Below are 20973 nucleotides of genomic sequence, written 5' to 3'. Positions count from 1 at the left end.
AACGGAGAGACAACAATGACATACAGGCGTAAATATGTACATTGCAATTTATTCTCGAATGAGCGGCCGTTCATGTGCAAAGGATTAGCATTCAATGAATATAATTATAGACTGTGTGTAGTGAATCCATTTTGTCTTTCCCCACCCCTTTCCTTTGTTTATCAAGCCGTCATATTGGCTTAGCCCACTAGGGACTTTTCTATCATTGTTAGTAACCAATATCTACTGTTTGTTTGTTCTGTAATTCTGTGTGATTATTTAGTTAGTTAGGAAATTAATAATTAAGCCAATTTGTATATCGCTGATTCATGATTTTGGCTAGGGTTTGTGCAGATATCCAAGGGTTTGCGACGTTCAGTAATGCACATTGAGGTAATAATAATAATTAATTCATAGAACACTAATTGATCAGATATTAAAAAATTACAACTTTGTAATCTCAGCGTTTTCCGTGGTGCCCCGACTTCCTAATTAATCAATGTTTACATGATTAGTTTAATGTAATAATTAAACCTAGAGAACTGATTTGATATAAATAAGTCTTCACATTTAATGATAGTCACAGACACGACAGTGGTTTCGGAAAAATAAGAGGTGTGTGTGTGTGTGTGTGTGTGTGTGTGTGTGTGTGTTCACAAATTCTTAACAGGGCATTCTTAGCATCTTTTATAAGCACTACATAAATGCCTCAGAAATCTTGTTTTGGAAAACAGCTGAGGGATGGGGCTGTAAAAATGCAGCCACTCTCAATTTCATAGACAGAGCTATGGATGCAAGCATCGACCATCCTGAGATCCAAATGATAGTTTCATCCTTTAAAAAAAAAAGTTAAACAGTACTTGATTGCAATTAGGCCTACATTGTTTACAAACAATTGTGTAAAACAAGCTTACATAATAGGGTAGACAGTTGAACTAAAGTCATGAGACATTTATAAGCTGTATTCTTCAAGAATCAATGGCTATATAACATTAATTAAAATAATGTCTTATTTCTCCATTAGGCCTACTGATTCATTACTGACCTCTGGGCACCAGTCAATGATTGAAAAGTCAGAGGAAGACAGATCAACAAAGGAGCTACAACAGTAAAGCATCCATTCAGAAATCGTGCCAGTGAACATCAATGTTTTATATTTGAATAATGGTTATTCTGCAGAAATGTGTTTGATGTCCACTGTCCCAGATAATGTTTTTTGTCCATACATACTGTATAAGATGAGAAAAACATATACCATTGTTGACGCATTGGATTTGGGTGAGTCTCAGTCCTTGCAGTGAGTTCCACGATAGAACCTATCGGACAACCTTCCTGGTTCTCTCTATTAAGAGTTTGCAGCTGTTGGAAATCGTGGGTGGAGCATTGATAACATTCAGCTGTCAAAAAATATTTTAAGTCCAATGTATTTGCAGCTACCACATAAGGCCGGTTTGATTTGGGGCCAACTGATCTATTTCATGCTCCTTTCCAAACAATCATAATGTCTGAAAATAAGAGCAGAAAGATATTGACTATTCGGGAGTGGTATTTATCAAGCAGCATGTAGCTGTTTCGGCTTCTAGTAGCCTAGCAATTATGTTAATTTGTTAGAGACATTGATGCTATGCATTTCTGATTTAAATCAGCTACCTTGCCCATGAATTAACAAATGCACATCTTCCCTTTCTTTAGAAAATCTTTCCTTCCGAAATGTATTTATTTATTTATTAGGTATTTATTTAGAAAGTATAGAACGAAAGAAAGAAAGATCTGGATAGAAGTTTTCGCTGTTTTCTAGGAAAATTAGCTGTTGTTCTAGGAAAGGTGACGCACATTCCATGTCCTTAACTGCATTTCGGAAGCTACAGTAGCTGATGCGACAATTCTCTTGAAAATACGAGGCAGCTAGCGTTGAACCACTTTAACATACTTCTAAAATAGTTTTTTAATTAGGAGTTAAATTAGGACCTAATATTTTTCCAAAAGAGTACTATGCAGTCATCGAGTGCCTGTGCTGTGCGGCACTGAGGTTTAGTCCCGTGCACGGCTGATAAAAATAGGCGTCTTCCATTCCGTTATCTTTTATTTCCTATTTGTTACATATGCAAGTGTTTAAGGCAACACTATAGAGTTTGATTTTTACGTTTTAGTATCTAATAGACTGCATGGGCGCATCAAATATTTACTAGAAAATACAGTAACACGTTGTGCGTAAGTAAATCGCTGTGCGTAATTTATTGTAATTTGGCACAAGAGAGATCCTGTTCACGCGCATTCCATGAGGGTCGTTAAATCCACATAGTCATTCGTCTCTCTCTCTCTCTCTCCCACTCACTCACTCACTCACTCGCTCTCTCTCTCTCAACCGCGCAATTGATTGTGCACCGCTACGTTATCAAAGAGAGTAGCATCAAGTAGATTAGCATGTAGACCTAAAATCGCACTCTGTGACGAAGGTTTGACCCCAGCCTTTGCCAATGTAGCTGACATGTCATCCGAAATGTCACTCGAGCGTTAAACAGACAACTGTCGTCGAGTGAAGCGGTGAAGAGCAACAACTCCATGTGCTGATTACGGACGTCGGAATATACAACAGAGTGCGGGGATTTCGAGGGCGACTAGACTGACCCCCTCTCACTCTCCCTCCCTCATTCCAGTCTCTCCCTCGCGCAAAGTTTTCCGTCCTGTGACAGGATAACATCACTACAAAGAGCATTTCTGGCAGTAAGAAACCGCACAAATGGAAGCAGTTGAGAAAACTCTCACTTACCGAGACGACACCGGACCTTATAGAAAGCTGCTCCCTGGAAATGAAGACAAAAACCAGTGCAACACTAAGGCAAAAAGTGACGAATCCAATTATGTTGATTTGGATGATTTACTTGATATGAATTCAGAGTGCACAAAAACTGTTAAAGTGACTTTCACCGGTGACGGTAACCAGCTTGCAGTTTTCAAATGCAACAGTGATACGTCCGGAGAGAGGAGCCCCGGGGTTCGCGAGATTGATGACAATGTGGATCAAATCTATGAGGAAACATCGAAGGACAGGTGGGCAGATAGGCCTGTCTCGGAAGATCCCCCCATGGACACTTATTTGACAGAATTTAACAGCAATGTGGACTTGGGGAATGACAATACGACAGAACCCCAGAGCGAAATTGTGCCTCGTCATTATAATGTCCCTGGCGAGTGTGAGGAGTTACAATACACAGACATGTATTTGAACAGTAAAACCGAATCGGACGACGGTGAGAGCGAGGTATTGTCAGACCATTGTGCGCCTGATACGGTGATAGACGAATCGCACTACATTACAACGCACGAAATCCAACTGACAGAGCTTGACCATGATGTCGATTATGATTTTGGACGGGGAAACTGTTGGGATATTGAGGACGATAATCTGGTTTATTCATTTGTGGATTATGCCTCTTTTGAAAGCGATGAAACAACGGAGGAAACTTTGATAGGCCTAGTGGATGGCAGGAGCCAGGCGAAAGTAAAAAGCAGCAAGGCGCAATGTAATGTGCACCAACGTGTTTCTGGTTGTGCAGTTGTCAGCACTGAGAGTGAGTTTTGTGACTCTGACAAATGCCCCAGCTCAGATGAAAGCATTTGTAAAAAACAAAACAGTAGTGGGAATTCGGCGGGGCAAATTCACCTGTCAATCAAGACGTCATCAAGAGCAATAAACGACTCTAACAATATCATTGAGAATGAAAACATTTGTTATAATACCAAGCACATGGGAAACAGGAGTCACTTCTTTTTTACAAGCACTGACGCCAGAGCTGAAGCCTTGTGTGATAGATCCCAATATTTTATCCCAGCCCCGGGACGTCAACACTTTGCAACTAAATTAAGAGGGAAAGATGTTAACGAATATTCCAGCGGTGCGTCAAGTTCGATTAGTGAACTGGACGACGCTGATAAAGAAGTGCGTAATTTAACCGCCAAATCATTTAGGAGTTTAGCATGTCCCTATTTCGATGCTATAAATTTGAGCACTTCAAGTGAGTCTTCAATGTCAGAAAATGGGCTTGGCTTAAACAAGTGGTCAGCTTTCGTTGACCTTAAATATGGTAATATGTCACATGGCAATGGCAGAGAGCAAAATCTAATCGCCCATAAGAGTGCAACTGCAACTTTTGAAATGAGCAAGAACGCAGACTATAAGAGTATACATGGTATTGCCATAAGCAATAAGAAAGTACCCCAAACCAAGATGTTTTCTTTGAATACAAAAATATCTAGTCCACAACATGCATCTTCCTCTACCCAAAACGTAGAGCTTACAGGCCCATTTGAACCAGGCAGTGAGGTTATCACTTTGACAAAGACATTTAATTTTCGCTGTAATGTTGAAGCGGGGTCACCTGAACCCGGGAAGTCTCCCAAATATTCAGAAAATGTGTCAGGAGCACGTTCCATGGATGAAGTTACCGGCACCTTGCCAGCCAAGCCAGGATATGAAGTGAGCTACCAACACAGTGACGCGGGTGATAGCATGGAAGGCACACATAAGAATGCAAGTTTCGCATCAAGTCTCTTAAAAAATGTAATTTCCAAAAAAATGCAATTTGAACAGGAGCGTAAAATGGAGAGGGGGGAGATACGCCCATGCTTTCAATGCAAGGATCATGATGGGATAAGGGAGAGGGATACAGAGAGAGGCGTGCATAGTCAATCCACAAAATCGGGTTCGGGATACACAACCAATTCTTCGGATGAACAAGGGGCTGTGCACAGTAGACCTAATTCATGTGACCTCAAGGAAGAGCGTACAAGAACATTAGCAAGCTTTCAGCCCATAAATGAGGCAAGACTAGATTCTCAAAGGGATGCATGCGAGCCCACAAGAGGATCCCTGAGCCATAGCCAAAACAGCGCATTCAAATCATGGAGGGATGGTGAGCCAGAGCCCCAAGATGAACATGAAATTCGTACCGTTTTAGATGGGACACACTCCACAACAGATAACACGGTGGAAAGGGAGTTAGACACCAGGTCTGTAAGTAGCAAGCTAACTAAATTGTCACACTTGTTTGTTCCAAGTTCCCATCGTCTCCCTAAAGATACGGAATTGAAAGAACAGGTGTCAGACAGTACTTTACTCGGTGCGCAAAAAGAGCAACAGGGGGACCGAGAGAGAAAGTTTAGACCTGACAATAATGCAGGAATCGTGAAAGGGTCAAAGGCACCCGAGATAAAAATACGCCTGAGGAGCGTAAAAGAAAACAAATGCAATCCGCTAAATATTGACAACTTGTTAACCCCTAATATAAGTTATCCAATAAAGTCAGCAGGTGACTCCAAATGTCAGGTGCTGCCAGCGTCAGACAGAGTGCCACAATTTACGGTTAGGGATATAAGAGACAATAAGTGCAAGTTTCAGACGCCAATTCATCAGGTAAGAGACGTACGTAAATTGGTCAAGAGTTCATATCGTTTAGTCTCAGTGGATAACAGCGAGAGTAAAGGCGCAGTCGCCCCTGCAACTGCCTCATTACGCGAAGATAATAAAGCTTCTAAGAAACTACCCGGTAAAAAATCGCCTCCCTCTTCAATTGTAATAAAATGTCAGTCTGTAAATACAAATAGCAGTACTAAACAAGGTGTGCTTGTAACCGAGGCTCCAAAGCAGAGACAAATTGAGAACGATAGGTCATCCCCAAAACCATCTCCAGACTGTGCCAAAAATGAACCCACGTCGCTGCACAGGGCGACGGGCAGACCTCCAATTGGCTTCGCTAAACACCCCAACACAGATCAGTCCGAGGCTAAACAGAAGCAGGAAAAAATGGTCGAGGCAGGTGAACGCAAACCGGAGTCGAAAATACCAAAACAGGTGGCGTTAGAGAAACTAAAGGCGGCCGTTAAAACAATGGAACAGCTTTATGTTTTTGACAGAAATGAATGGAAGCGCAAGAGCCAGGCTCCCTGGCCTATTACAGACAGTCATGTTCTGTCACTCATTGCTAAAGAGGAGCATGGTGGCCCGGAGGAGCTAGGTTCAGCAGGTGACAGAGAGAGGCTTATTACAGAGACAAACACAGACAGGTTGCCAGAAACATGCAACATTCAAGAAGAGAAAGGTTGTCTAAGAATAATCCATGTCCCATTCACAAAGAACACATTTAAAACCCAGTCACAACAAAGTAAAATGTTTAGCAACAAAAGTGTGTTTCATTTGGGGAACAGCATTAAGACAGCTGTCAGTAGCAACAGCTTTGCTCCATCACATGCAACCTCTATGGTGAAAAGCATTAGCACTAAGACCCCGAAAGCTCCACTCTCATTGAAAATATGCCCCCCAAAACGAGCGCTGGTGGACAGGGGAAGGTTTAAAAGCAGCTCCACCACAGAGACAACACCACAGCCTATCAAATCTGGCAACCCAGACTCTGAAAACTACTTAACAATACCTGTAGAAGGCCGGTGTGTCGGTCAAGTGAAACTGCCCATTCAAGAGCAGATATTCCCAAGCAGCCCTGCTGCCAGTCAACCTGGCATCACCGACATCAAGAGATCCGAGCATAATTCTATCCAGTCTCTCAAACGGTCCCCTGTTGTCATGGAGACGCGGCCCCCGGATACCCCCACCATCCCCACTACCGCCACCATCTACCACCACTCTCTACCAGTGCTCAAGCAAGGAGCCCCCCAGCCGCAGGTGTTCTGCTTCTCCCCGTCCATTGCCCCCTTGCCCACAACCCCTTCGATGGGAGACCCCTTCCAGCCTACCCAGAGGAAGATGCTCTTTGATCCCACCACCGGACAGTACTACCTGGTGGACACTCCGAGTGAGCCAGTCACCCGGCGTCTCTTCGACCCTGAGACGGGCCAGTATGTGGATGTGCCCATGCCTATGCCTATGCCACAGCTGCAGCCAGTGACCCCCATGTCGGTGTCCCCCCTGGCGCTGAACACGGGAGGGGTGTACTCACCCAACTACATGATCTACCCGGGGTTCCTCTCACCCATGCTTCCTGCACAGACGGTGATGACACCCCAGGTCGCATCCTGCGTGGCATCCCAATTGGACGACGAGAGCGGGAATACTGCTCACAGGAAATACACCCTGGTGCGTGGGGGGGGACAGGAGGGTAACATGACGGGGGCAGAGAGCCCCTACTACAGTGCTACTGGAGGGTCAGTGCCAGCATCAGTGCCCGTCACCTTGGGCCACCACGTCACCACCCGGGGGAGTGCGGCCTTGTCAGAAGGGAAACCACCGGTCATCAGCATCACGTCCCAGCAACGCCCGAGAATCATTGCACCACCCTCCTTCGATGGGACGACCATGAGCTTTGTGGTGGAGCATCGGTAACCACCAAGGGAATATACACAGTGAGTCACCTTGAGTGTTTCCTTCTCACTCATGCTTGTACCATATCTAAGCTGTACAGTCTGTGGCTGGAATACAACCTTAAATTACTTGTATAAATATTGACAACATGCAAAGACCCCAATCTGTATTGGAATACCACCAAGCATGCCATTAACATGTTTACATAGTGTCTTTGTTTACAATCTACAGCCCCTTTAAAATCCACTTTTTGACAGCATATTCAGCAGGTGAGTATTCTCTCTGTATGGCCCTGATTCCGATTTAGGAAATTAAGCCTTTCTTACGCATGCCTTTCCTACGTACTTCTCAGTAGTTGGTATTCAGATGTACCTTATCGTAACGTGCTTTGCAGGTGTGCTTCCCTTGCGCATGCTGAATAAATGTAATTCAACCGCTGAAAACCCTCCGACTTGCTGGCCAACAGATTTTCTCTTGGAGTTTTCATTCAGTAGGGCTTTCAGGTCATTTATCTTAAACCGTCCCTTTAAATACGGTGTTCCTTGTAGTTCGAATTTTGTCGACACTCAATAGAATATCTAGAGATTACGGGTTCAGAATATTACGGATCAATGAAAGAACACCATCTAAATAGGCTATGTGTATTTAGTCTCAGTTTCAGCACCAATTGGTAGATTAAAAAAATACTCTGATCTTTAGATGATTTAGATTTAGGAAAGTATTTATGAATCATAAAAGGCTTGGAGATTCTTTACTCACGAAATAAAGAAAACGATGGTTTGATTAAACATGCTCTGCCATTTCCCAACTTCTCAGAGCATTTCTCAGAGCATTGCGTATTATTCTGTATGTAAATCCGAGACACTCCATTCAGTATGATATTTTAAGTTTGGTATGGTTGCGTAAAATAGATGGTTAGTTTAGGCAAAAACTAAAGTAGGGTTGTTGGTCGGGGTGGATGGGTGTGCGTATAACTCGAATGTTTAGCAACCCAAAGGACAACTTTAGAATTTTAAACTACTTACTACTTTTTAGCTACCTTGCAACTACTTAGCATGTTAGCTAACACTTCCCCTAACCCTAATCTTAATCCTTTTATCTAACCCTTCACCTAACCCCTAACATTAGCTAACCCTATCATTCGTTGTGCAAAGTCGTAAGATATTGTACGTTTTGCAATTCGTCACATATAATACAAATTGTAATTTGCAACATATCATATGGAATGGGTGATGGACATCCACAAATTAATACATACCATATGAAACATTACATATCATACATATCATATGAAATGCTCTGAGACCAAGTTGCATTACCTGGTTGTTAAAATTCTAATAGTTCGGCTAATTTAAGTTTATGTGACATAGTGTAGAGAATCATTGTACCATTTAAACCACTTTAAAATATATTTTCCATAACCAAAAATATTGTATTTTCAGCTCTTTGAAACGGGTGTACTAAACCGAAAGAGAAAGACACAAAAACAAAACTTATGAACTGTAAGCATAAGAAATAGCACACATAGAACATATGTACCACTTCTTAGACTTGCTTTCAATGAGAATGACAGATCAATAACACACCTGTTTATGTGAATTTGGCCAGGTTGCCCAAAAAGTTACACATTGCAGCTTTAATTCTAAAAATTGCCACATTCAGTTTTTCAACCCATGATAATGTTGAAATATTAGTGTACATAGAATTATAATAGGGAGAATAGTGTACAATAGTAGGCTATTGCCTGCACTAACCATGGAACTGTGCAATGGCACGGCCAAGTTGTAACGAGTGCGCTGAGAGTCGGGAAGCAAGTTCAGTGAGTGTTTTAATAAAATAAACAGAAAATAATACAAAACAAGAAACACACAGCACACAGAGATGAAACAGAAACAATAACGCCTGGGGAAGGAACCAAAGGGAGTGACATATATAGGGAATGTAATCAGGGAAGTGATGGAGTCCAGGTGAGTCTGATGACGCGGAGGTGCGCGTTACGATGGTGACAGGTGTGCGCCATAAGGAGCAGCAGCCTGGTGACCTAGAGGCCGGAGAGGGAGCACACGTGACACAAGTATTGCGCAATGCGTTGAGTTCAAACTGTTACGGCTTGGTCTGTGCTCCATACCATAGTATTTTAATTAGCCTACATGTCTTTTTTTTTTTACATTATGAACTGTGACTAATGATCCTCAGCAACAACCACCCCGCCATGGCGAATGAAGATAAACGAAACAATGTAATTAAATGGAATGATAACGTAGGCTTTACCAACTGAAGGGAACTAACAGTAAATTGGCAGTTGAATATGTGTGGTTATTAGGCCAACTGATGGTTGATACTGACAGTGGCTAAATATTTAACATGATAGAAATAGGAAACAGAGACAGTCAAGGTAGCCTATAATTTAGACATTCAAGGGTGCCCATCCCTGAAAGTTAAAAGGCTGTAAAATTTCAATTCTGCATAATGGCCCAGCATTTCATAAACCTTTCTGTGAGAAAGTTGATATGTTTATATGATTCAGTTTGCTGCCTTATGACTGGTGTCACATTTGTCTCCAGCGATTATAAGTTAAAATAGATCTAAAACAAGTGTAATTTATATTTACAATTCCCTTAATCAAACGGATTACTTATTTACCAAGCTATATCAAGTTGTAAATTACAGTGCATGGAGAATGCTGTTATTTCAATTGGAAAAAAATCTTGCAGATGCTATTTACACATGGAACCATCAGATTCGCTCGACCTTATTCGTGGTTTCTGTGCGGGTAAAGGTGGTGTAATTATGAGAGAATTAAGTCAAGGTCAAAATACGATGTATCTGTAGACACAGCTCCGCCACACCTCCATTTCTTAGATCTCCACCCCGAACGAATATCAGGGGAATAGCATTCTATACTCATGCTTAAATTCAAGTTCAGAATATGCATAGAGAGAAAAGTGCATAAAAACGGAATTACGGTACATTTATGCGCACTTAACTCGGGTCGGAATCAGGCCCTATGAGATTTGTATTTTTTTTTTATCCACCACTTGAGAAATAATGGTTAAGATTTGGTTTGAGATTTGTGTTGTGAAATGAAGAAAATTCATAACTTTTAATATGAGCCAATTTACAATTACCAACAAGTGGATTAAAGAGATTGAACGAAATATTAAGCACTTACACATTTGTAACATATTATACGAATTGGAATTCGTAACATATACAAATTGCAGGGGGGGGGGGGGGGTATTTTTTTACATTTAAATTGTAATTTAAAAAATTGGTAAGTGGGTTTGCGACAATTTTCATAAAGCCTTTCATAAAGAATTGAATTAATGCTCCATTATTGCATTAGTATTAAAAGTGCCACGTCCCCCCTCACCCCCTCCCATCTACTTGGAAATGTAAAATGAATGAGGAATGTTAGATTAGGAATTAGTATAATGAATGATGAGACCAGATTGACTTGGCACAAGGAGCATCCTGTTCCCTTGTGATGAATGACGATCTTATTAACCTTTTTTACACTTTTCTTATGATATAAATCCCCTGAATTGTATTTTTATTTTACGTTGCTGTCTCCAATCAGGCCTTTCAAGTTATCGAGTTTGTTTATTGAAATAAGACACAGACAGGTGAGGAAATGTCAATTGTTTTGGATATATTTTACCTTAGGATCGCTGGAGACAAATGTGTAGCCAGCCATATGGTAGCTAACTGAAGCATATCAACATTTCAACTTTTCCACAGTGAAGTTTATGAAATGCTGGGTTTATTACTGGCAAGGATGACATTTGGAGACCTAAACTATAGGCTTCTGTAGCCACGCGCACATTATATTAAAGGGGCAAACCTACCGAGTTGATTTATGATTTCTAGTATGTTTTAATTATATCCCTGGGCTTTTTACTGTATTTAAAAAAAACGGTATCAGGCTAAACAATTAGCCATTTTCGGTAGCCACCATCAGTTATACCCACATACTGTATATTTATAACTGTCACTTGAGTGCTCATTTCCTTACATTTAGCATCATTCCATTACATACTTAGTTTACTTTTCTTTCCTCTGTCACATTTGTGTGGTTGTTCCTGAGGATCACCGGCAATAGTGGCTCATGTTAGTCTAACGTATTACAAGTTGTGCAGTTATTTAGGACTTGTAGCTCACATATGTAGCAGTTTAAACTTGTAGCCAGCCTGCGCACAGTTCATGACGACTGGACCGTTGTCATCACAGTTCCATGATTAGTGGGTATTATTAGGGTATTATTAGTGCATAAAGGCTTTCCAAACCTGTTTTTTATTATTATTCATGAATATTTTCCTAACGCTAAATAAATAATATACAATATCAGAGTATTTTTAAATCTACCAATTGGTGCAGAAAAATAGACGAATATGCATGTATTTAGGCCTACATGGCTTTCTTTCATTGATTTCATTTATTATTTATTTAACCTTTATTTAACTAGGCAAGTCAGTTAAGAACAAATTCTTATTTACAATGACGGCCTACCCCGGCCAAACCCGGACGACGCTGCGTCACCCTATGGGACTCCCATTCACGGACAGTTGTGATACAAATCAAATTTGATTGGTCACATACACATGGTTAGCAGATGTTATTAATGCGAGTGTAGCGAAATGCTTGTGCTTCTAGTTCCTACATTGCAGTAATATCTAACAAGTAATCTAACAATTCCCCAAGAACTACCTAATACACACATATCTAAAGAGGTTAATGAGAATATGTACATATAAATATATGGATGAGCGAGATGGGTAATGTAAGATATGTAAAACATATTAAAGTTACATTATTTAAAGTGTCCAGTGATTGGGTCTCAATGTAGGCAGCAGCCTCTCTGAGTTAGTGATGACTGTTTAGCAGTCTGATGGCCTTGAAATAGAAGCTGTTTTTCAGTCTCTCTGTCCCAGCTTCGATGGACTTGTACTGACCTCGCCTTCTGGATGATAGCGGTGTGAACAGGCAGTGGCTCAGGAGGTTTTGGCTTTGATGATCTTTTTGGCCTTCCTGTGACATCGGATGCTGTATGTGTCCTGGAGGGCAGGTAGTTTGCCCCCGGTGATGCGTTGTGCAGACTTCACTACCCTCTGGAGAGCCTTACGGTTGTGGGCGGAGCAGTTGCCGTACCAGGCTGTGATACAGCCTGACAGGATGCTCTCGATTGTGCAACTGTAAAAGTTTGTCAGGGTTTTGGGTGACAAGCCAAATTTCTTCAGGCTCCTGAGGTTGAAGAGGCGCTGTTGCGCCTTCTTCACCACACTGTCTGTGTGGGTGGACCATTTCAGTACATCTGTGATGTGTATGTCCAGGAACTTAAAACTTTCCACCTTCTCCACTACTGTCCCTTCGATGTGAATAGGGGAGTGCTCCCTCTGCTGTTTCCTGAAGTCCACGATCATCTCCTTTGTTTTGTTGACGTTGAGTGAGAGGTTGTTTTCCTGACACCCCACTCCGAATGCCCTCACCTCCTCCCTGTAGGCTGTCTCGTTGTTGTTGGTGATCAAGCCCACTACTGTTGTGTCGTCTGCAAACTTGATGATTGAGTTGGAGGTGTGCATGTCCACGCAGTCGTGGGTGAACAGGGAGTACAGGAGAGGGCTGAGCACACACTCTTGTGGGGACCCAATGTTGAGGGTCAGCGAAGTGGAATTGTTATTTTCTACCTTCATCACCTGGGGGCGGCCCGTCAGAAAGTCCAGGACCCAGTTGCACAGGGCAGGGTTGAGACCCTGGGCCTCCAGCTTGATGATGAGCTTGGATGGTACTATGATGTTGAATGCTGAGCTGTAGTAAATGAACAGCATTACATAGGTATTAGTTTTTGTCCAGATGGGATAGGGCAGTGTGCAGTGTGATGGCGATTGCGTCATCTGTGGACCTGTTGGGGCGGTATGCAAACTGAAGTGGGTCTAGGGTGGCGGTGATATGATCCTTGCGTAGTGCCTTAGACTGCTGCGCCACTTGGGATCCCTAATATTCTGAACCGTTTTCTCCATATATTGTAGTATCGTCCGCAGAGAAAATTCTAATTAAAGGCACACCAAATTTAAAGGGGTGGCTTTAGATAAATGTACTGAAAACCCTATAGGTTCAAAACGTTGGTTGAAAATACACTTGCACTTACGAGTTTAGATGGTTCTCGAATTAATCAGGTCTCTGCATATAAATACTTAGGGACATGTTTGGATGATAAACTGTCTTTTAAAATGCTTGTTGATGAACTTTGTAAACGGCTGAAAATCAAACTAGAATTCCTCTATAGAAACAGGACATGTTTGTCCTCTACAAATAGAAGACAAATTGTGCAAGCTACTTTTATGTCTGTTATAGATTATGGGGATATTATTTACATGCATGCTACGGCATCAACACTTAAATCGCTGGATGCTACTTATCATTGCGCACTTAGGTTTATTACGGGTGCTAGCTACAGAACTCACCACTGTGTTTTATATCAAAATGTGGGTTGGACTTTCCTGTCCGTGAGACGAGAACAACATGCTCTTGTGTTTGTCTATAAAGCACTTCTGAATAAACTACCTTCTTATTTATCATCACTCATCAATATTAGAATTAGAATTCATAAAACCAGGTCTCAAGCATGGATTACACTTGAGGCCCATGCGATTTCCACAGAGTTGGGTATGGCTGCCTTTTCCTGTTAAGCTCCTTGCCTATGGAATAGCTTGCAGACTAAACTTAAACTTGAGACTCTTGTCCCCCTTGCCCATTTTAAATATTTATTGGAGGATTGTTATTGTGGTATTGCTTGTAACGGTTTCGTGTAATGCAAGTTCTTGTGCTGTTAGGGTAATACCTTTTGTGTTATCTGTGATCGTTTTGTTTGTGTTGTTTAGTGTGTAAAAAATTTGTAAACATGTATACACAGGGCCCAGCTGTAAAAGAGACCTTGGTCTCAGTCTGTGTTCCTTGTTGAAATAAAGGTATAATAATAATACTGAATGAATACTCCACGAGAAAATCTGTTGACCAGCAAGCGGGAGGGTTTTCAGCAGTTGAATTACATTTATTCAGCAAGCGCAGGGGAACCACGCATGCAAAGCCTGTTACTCACCTACATAGGGTAAGTCTGAATACCAACTACTAAGAAGTACGTAGGAATGGTGTGCGTAGGGAAGGTGTACATTTCCTACAGTAAGTCTGAATCAGGCCCCAAATGAGTTATCTGGTATTATAGTTTATCAGTGCTTCTAAGTAATCAGTCACAGACTGTACTTTATGGTAGTATTTCCAGTAGTTACCTAGTGTTTACTAGAAGATTATGTAGTAACAATACTTTCTGGTACTTTAAATAATTATACACAATTGGAAGGCCTACTTGATGTTGCTTGTTTTAGTGAATTCTAAAGAAAGAAAAATTTTATTTCTGTGTGATGTTTTCAGTTTGCCCTATACTTTCGAAGTAACATATTCAGAAAGCATCTCAGAGTAGGAGTGCTGATGTACAATCAGTTTCTAATTTAGATCAAAATGTTTAAAAATTACATTGACTGGAAGGACCTGATCCTAGATCAGCACTCCTACTCTGAGACACATTGTGAATAAAGGCCAATGTCTGTACCGTTAGATACAGTGCCTTACTACTGTCTCGTTGATGGTAGGTAATGAGTGATAACAGAGATTCCTAAAGGGATAGTTCACCCAAATTACAAAATTACATATTGGTTTCCTTACCATGTAAGCAGTCTATGGACCACCATGCTTTGGTTTTGTTTACCTGATCACTGTTTTAAATACTATTTTTTTTTGCATTTGTGGCCCAAATCCAATGCAAGTCAATAATATCATATTATCATTTTCGCTCTTCATATCCAATCAAGTATTAAAAAATGTATTGTGGAACTCAATTAAGTTACATATAGTTTCAACTGTTTCAACAGAAACTGAACTGATAAATAATCACACAGGATAGCACATTGTATGTCCAGTGTTGGCCCGAAATTATTGACACCCTTGATAAATATGAGCAAAATTGACTGTATAAAATACATAATTAAATTATGGTATACTCCAAAAAAATGTACATATTATTTTATACTAATACAATTTCTCAGAGAACAAGATTTTGTTTAACACGTAATACTTTTTATCTCAAAAAGGTAGGGGTAAAAATGATTGACACCGCTGTTTTCAATACCTTTCAATACCTCACCTTGTGAGGTTAATGACACTGAGCCTTTTTCTATTGGGATGTATCAAACTGTCGCACGCAACATATACCCATGTTTTCATTGATAAATCAGAGCCATATTAAATTTTGCGGGAATACTAGGCGCACGCAAGGTCCAAGTACACCAAGACAGTCGTGAAGAGGGCACAACAAAACCTATTCCCCCTCAGGAGACTGAAAAGATTTGGCATGAGTCCTCAGATCCTCAAAGGTTCTACAGCTGGACCACTGGTTGCATGGCAACTGCTCAACCTCCGACCGCAAGGCACTACAGAGGGTAATGTGTGCGGTCCAGTACATCACAGGGTCCAAGCTTCCTGCCATCCAGGACTTCTATACCAGGCGGTGTCAGAGGAAGGCCCTAAAAATTGTCAGACTCCAGCCACCCTAGTCATAGACTGTTCTCTCTGCTACCGCACGGCAAGCGGTATCGGAGTGCCAAGTCTAGGTCCAAGAGGCTTCTAAACAGCTTCTACCCCCAAGACTCCTGAACATCTAATCAAATGGCTACCCAGACTATTTGCATTGCCCCACCCCCTCTTTTACGCCGCTGCTACTCTCTGTTGTTATCATCTATGCATAGTCACTTTAATAACTCTACCTACATGTATATATTACCTCAATTACCTCGACTAACCGGTGCCCCCACACATTGACTCTGTACCAGTACCCCTTGTATACTTTTACTGCTGCTCTTTAATTTCTTGTTCCTTTATTTCTTATTCTTATTCGTATTTTTTAAACTGCATTGTTGGTTATGGGCTTGTAAGTAAGAATTTCACTGTAAGTTCTGTTGTATTCAGCGCATGTGACTAATACAATTTGATGCAATTTGATTTGATTTAATTTGATTTAGAGTATTTTTTGTGAGCACACACCTTTGATAAATGAGGCCCCAGGTGTTTACATTTGTTTGATTACATGGAAATAAATATCTTTGGCCATGCATCCCAGTGATGGGTTTGGCACCAAATAACCCATTCCTACTGTAAAATATGGTGGTGGTTCTTTGATGTTATGGGGCTATTTTGCTTCTACTAGTTCTGGGGCACTTGTTAAGGTCAATGGCATCATGCACTTTACCCAGTACCAGGACATTTTAGCCAAAAACCTGGTTGCCTCTGCCAGGAGGCTGAAACTTGGCCGCAAGTGGATCTTCCAGCAATACAATAACCCTAAGCCACAGGAAGTACAGTAGGGGTGCTGAGGGTACTGCAGCACCCCCTAATCTTTTTTTTTAATGTTATATATTTTTTAATACAAAAAAAAAAATTCTCACACTAATCCTGTATTAGTGGACCGATATAGCCGTCTGTAGTTCTGGCTAAAACACATTTTCAGTGCGGTTATCCTGAAAAGGTATTGAAAACAGGGGTGTCAATCATTTTGACCCCTACCTTTTTGAGAAAATTTACTTGTTAATCAATCTCTTTCTCTGAGCAATTGTATTCGTATAAAATAATATAATTTCCCAAATATTTTAAGCATACTTTATAGCTCAGTATCTGAATAGTATTTATTTAATAATAAGTATATGAATAGCAAGATTGCTAAATAGTCAATGAATAGTCAATGAATGGTACCCAAACTATCTCCACTGACTCTATCTCCACTGACTAGCTAAGTGCTAGTCCTTGCTAACTGCTTGCTTGCTAACCTGGTCTGCTAACTGCTAGCTTGCCTGCCCGGTCTGCTAACTGCTAGCTTGCCTGCCCGGTCTGCTAACTGCTAACTCTTGCAAACTGCCTGCTTGCTAACCCGGTCTGTTAACTGCTAGCTTGCCCTGGTCTACTAACTGCTAGCCCATGCTAACTGCTTGCTTGCTAACCCGGCCTTCTAACTGCTAGCTTGCCCTGGTCTACTAGCTGCTAGCTTGTTTAGCTCCGGCTTACTAACTGTTAGCTTGTTAGCCTGCTAACTGTCTGAATCGCCGTGTCCCCAGCCAGCCCAACCACTCACTGGATCCATATGTTCACTTGGCTACGCATGCCTCTCTCTAATATCAATATGCCTTGTCCATTACTGTCCTGGTTAGTGATTACTGTCTTATTTCACTGTAGAGCCTCTAGCCCTGCTCAATATGCCTTAACCAACCATGTTGTTCCACCTCCTACATATGCGATGACATCACCTGGTTTAAACATCTCTAGAGACTATGTCTCTCTCTTCATTACTCAATGCCTAGGTTTACCTCCAATGTACTCACATCCTACCTTACCTTTGTCTGTACACTATGCCTTGAATCTATGCTATCGTGCCCAGAAACCTGCTCCTTTTACTCTCTGTTCTGAACGTGCTAGACGGCCAGTTCGTATAGTCTTTAGCCGTACCCTTATCCTACTTCTCCTCTGTTCCTCTGGTGATGTGGAGGTTAATCCAGGTCCTGCAGTGTCTAGCTCCACTCCCACCCCCCAGGTGCTCTCATTTGTTGACTTCTGTAAACGTAAAAGCCTTGGTTTCATGCATGTTAACATTAGAAGCCTACTCCCCAGGTTTGTTTTACTCACTGCTTTAGCACACTCTGCCAACCCAGATGTCTTAGCCGTGTCTGAATCCTGGCTTAGGAAAACCACCAAAAAACCTAAAATCTCCATTGCTAACTATAACGTTTTCCACCAAGATAGAACTGCCAAAGGGGGCGGTGTTGCAATTTACTGCAAAGATAGCCTGCAGAGTTCTGTATTACTTTCTAAGTCTGTACCCAAACAATTTGAGCTTGTACTTCTAAAAATTCACCTTTCCAGAAACAAGTCTCTCACTGTTGCCGCTTGCTATAGACCTCCCTCTGCCCCCAGCTGTGCCCTCGATACTATATGTGAACTGATTGCCCCCCCATCTATCTTCTGAGCTCGTGCTACTAGGTGACCTAAACTGGGACATGCTTAACACCCCAGCCATCCTACAAACTAAGCTTGATGCCCTCAATCTCACACAAATTATCAATGAACCTACCAGGTACAACCCCAAATCAGTAAACACGGGCACCCTCATACAGTGCCTTGCGAAAGTATTCGGCCCCCTTGAACTTTGCGACCTTTTGCCACATTTCAGGCTTCAAACATAAAGATATAAAACTGTATTTTTTTGTGAAGAATCAACAACAAGTGGGACACAATCATGAAGTGGAACGACATTTATTGGATATTTCAAACTTATTTAACAAATCAAAAACTGAAAAATTGGGCGTGCAAAATTATTCAGCCCCCTTAAGTTAATACTTTGTAGCGCCACCTTTTGCTGCGATTACAGCTGTAAGTCGCTTGGGGTATGTCTCTATCAGTTTTGCACATCGAGAGACTGACATTTTTTCCCATTCCTCCTTGCAAAACAGCTCGAGCTCAGTGAGGTTGGATGGAGAGCATTTGTGAACAGCAGTTTTCAGTTCTTTCCACAGATTCTCGATTGGATTTAGGTCTGGACTTTGTCTTGGCCATTCTAACACCTGGATATGTTTATTTTTGAACCGTTCCATTGTAGATTTTGCTTTATGTTTTGGATCATTGTCTTGTTGGAAGACAAATCTCCGTTCCAGTCTCAGGTCTTTTGCAGACTCCATCAGGTTTTCTTCCAGAATGGTCCTGTATTTGGCTCCATCCATCTTCCCATCAATTTTAACCATCTTCCCTGTCCCTGCTGAAGAAAAGCAGGCCCAAACCATGATGCTGCCACCACCATGTTTGACAGTGGGGATGGTGTGTTCAGGGTGATGAGCTGGGTTGCTTTTACGCCAAACATAACGTTTTGCATTGTTGCCGAAAAGTTCAATTTTGGTTTCATCTGACCAGAGCACCTTCTTCCACATGTTTGGTGTGTCTCCCAGGTGGCTTGTGGCAAACTTTAAACAACACTTTTTATGGATATCTTTAAGAAATGTCTTTCTTCTTGCCACTCTTCCATAAAGGCCAGATTTGTGCAATATACGACTGATTGTTGTCCTATGGACAGAGTCTCCCACCTCAGCTGTAGATCTCTGCAGTTCATCCAGAGTGATCATGGGCCTCTTGGCTGCATCTCTGATCAGTCTTCTCCTTGTATGAGCTGAAAGTTTAGAGGGACGGCCAGGTCTTGGTAGATTTGCAGTGGTCTGATACTCCTTCCATTTCAATATTATCGCTTGCACAGTGCTCCTTGGGATGTTTAAAGCTTGGGAAATCTTTTTGTATCCAAATCCGGCTTTAAACTTCTTCACAACAGTATCTCGGACCTGCCTGGTGTGTTCCTTGTTCTTCATGATGCTCTCTGCGCTTTTAACGGACCTCTGAGACTATCACAGTGCAGGTGCATTTATACGGAGACTTGATTACACACAGGTGGATTGTATTTATCATCATTAGTCATTTAGGTCAACATTGGATCATTCAGAGATCCTCACTGAACTTCTGGAGAGAGTTTGCTGCACTGAAAGTAAAGGGGCTGAATAATTTTGCACGCCCAATTTTTCAGTTTTTGATTTGTTAAAAAAGTTTGAAATATCCAATAAATGTTGTTCCACTTCATGATTGTGTCCCACTTGTTGTTGATTCTTCACAAAAAAATACAGTTTTATATCTTTATGTTTGAAGCCTGAAATGTGGCAAAAGGTCGCAAAGTTCAAGGGGGCCGAATACTTTCGCAAGGCACTGTAGATGTCATCCTAACTAATTTGCCCTCCAAATACACCTCTGCTGTTTTCAGTCAAGATCTCAGCGATCACTGCCTCATTGCCTGCATCCGTAATGAGTCTGCGACCAAACGACCACCCCTCATCACTGTCAAACGCTCCCTGAAACACTTCTGCGAGCAAGCCTTTCTAATCGACCTGGCCGGGGTATCCTGGAATGACATTGACCTCATCCCGTCAGTAGATGATGCCTGACTATTCTTTAAAAGTGCCTTCCTCACCATCTTAAATAAGCATGCCCCTCTCCAAAAAATGTAGAACTAGGAATAGATATAGTCCTTGGTTCCCGCCAGACCTGTCTGCCCTTGACCAGCACAAAAACATCCTGTGGCGTTCTGCATTAGCATCGAATAGCCCCCGTGATATGCAACTTTTCAGGGAAGTTGGCAACAAATATACACAGGCAGTTAGAAAAGCTAAGGCAAGCTTTTTCAAACAGAAATTTGCATCCTGTAGTACTAACTCAAAAAAGTTCTGGGACACTGTAAAGTCCATGGAGAATAAGAGCACCTCCTTCCAGCTGCCCACTGCTCTGAGGCTAGGAAACATTGTCACCACCGATAAATCCGCTATAATTGAGAATTTCAACAAGAATTTCTCTACGACTGGCCATGCGTTCCACATCGCTACCCCTACCCCGGTCAACTGCCCGGCACCCTCCACAGCAACCCGCCAAAGCCCCCACCATTTCTCCTTTACCCAAATCCAGATAGCCAATGTTCTGAAAGAGCTGCAAATCTGGACCCCTACAAATCAGCCGGGCTAGACAATCTGGACTCTCTCTTTCCAAAATTATCTGCCGAAATTGTT

General features: G+C 41.7%; 1 protein-coding gene across 4 annotated transcripts in view; it reads left to right on the top strand.

The window, feature by feature from the left end:
* The first annotated feature begins 2358 nt into the window (after window positions 1-2358).
* LOC139374921 (uncharacterized protein C4orf54-like) overlaps window positions 2359-20973 on the top strand; it is a 33911-nt gene continuing 15296 nt past the window's right edge. For 2 of the 4 annotated variants that reach the window (XR_011627743.1, XM_071116157.1), the window contains exon 1: window positions 2359-7332. Coding sequence is in view for 3 of the 4 variants with exons in the window: in XM_071116157.1 (XP_070972258.1) it covers window positions 2720-7312 (4593 nt within the window). In the remaining variant the exon portion in view is untranslated. Of the gene's footprint in view, window positions 7333-7522; window positions 7539-20973 lie in introns of those variants that run through there. The other 2 variants (XM_071116156.1, XM_071116158.1) reach the window with 2 other exon arrangements.

This window comes from Oncorhynchus clarkii, chromosome 19 (assembly GCF_045791955.1).
Source record: "Oncorhynchus clarkii lewisi isolate Uvic-CL-2024 chromosome 19, UVic_Ocla_1.0, whole genome shotgun sequence".
NCBI classification, from domain to species: Eukaryota; Metazoa; Chordata; class Actinopteri; order Salmoniformes; family Salmonidae; genus Oncorhynchus; species Oncorhynchus clarkii.
The sequence above is the reverse complement of the archived record's forward strand: the minus strand, read 5'-3'. Positions and strand labels throughout refer to the sequence as shown.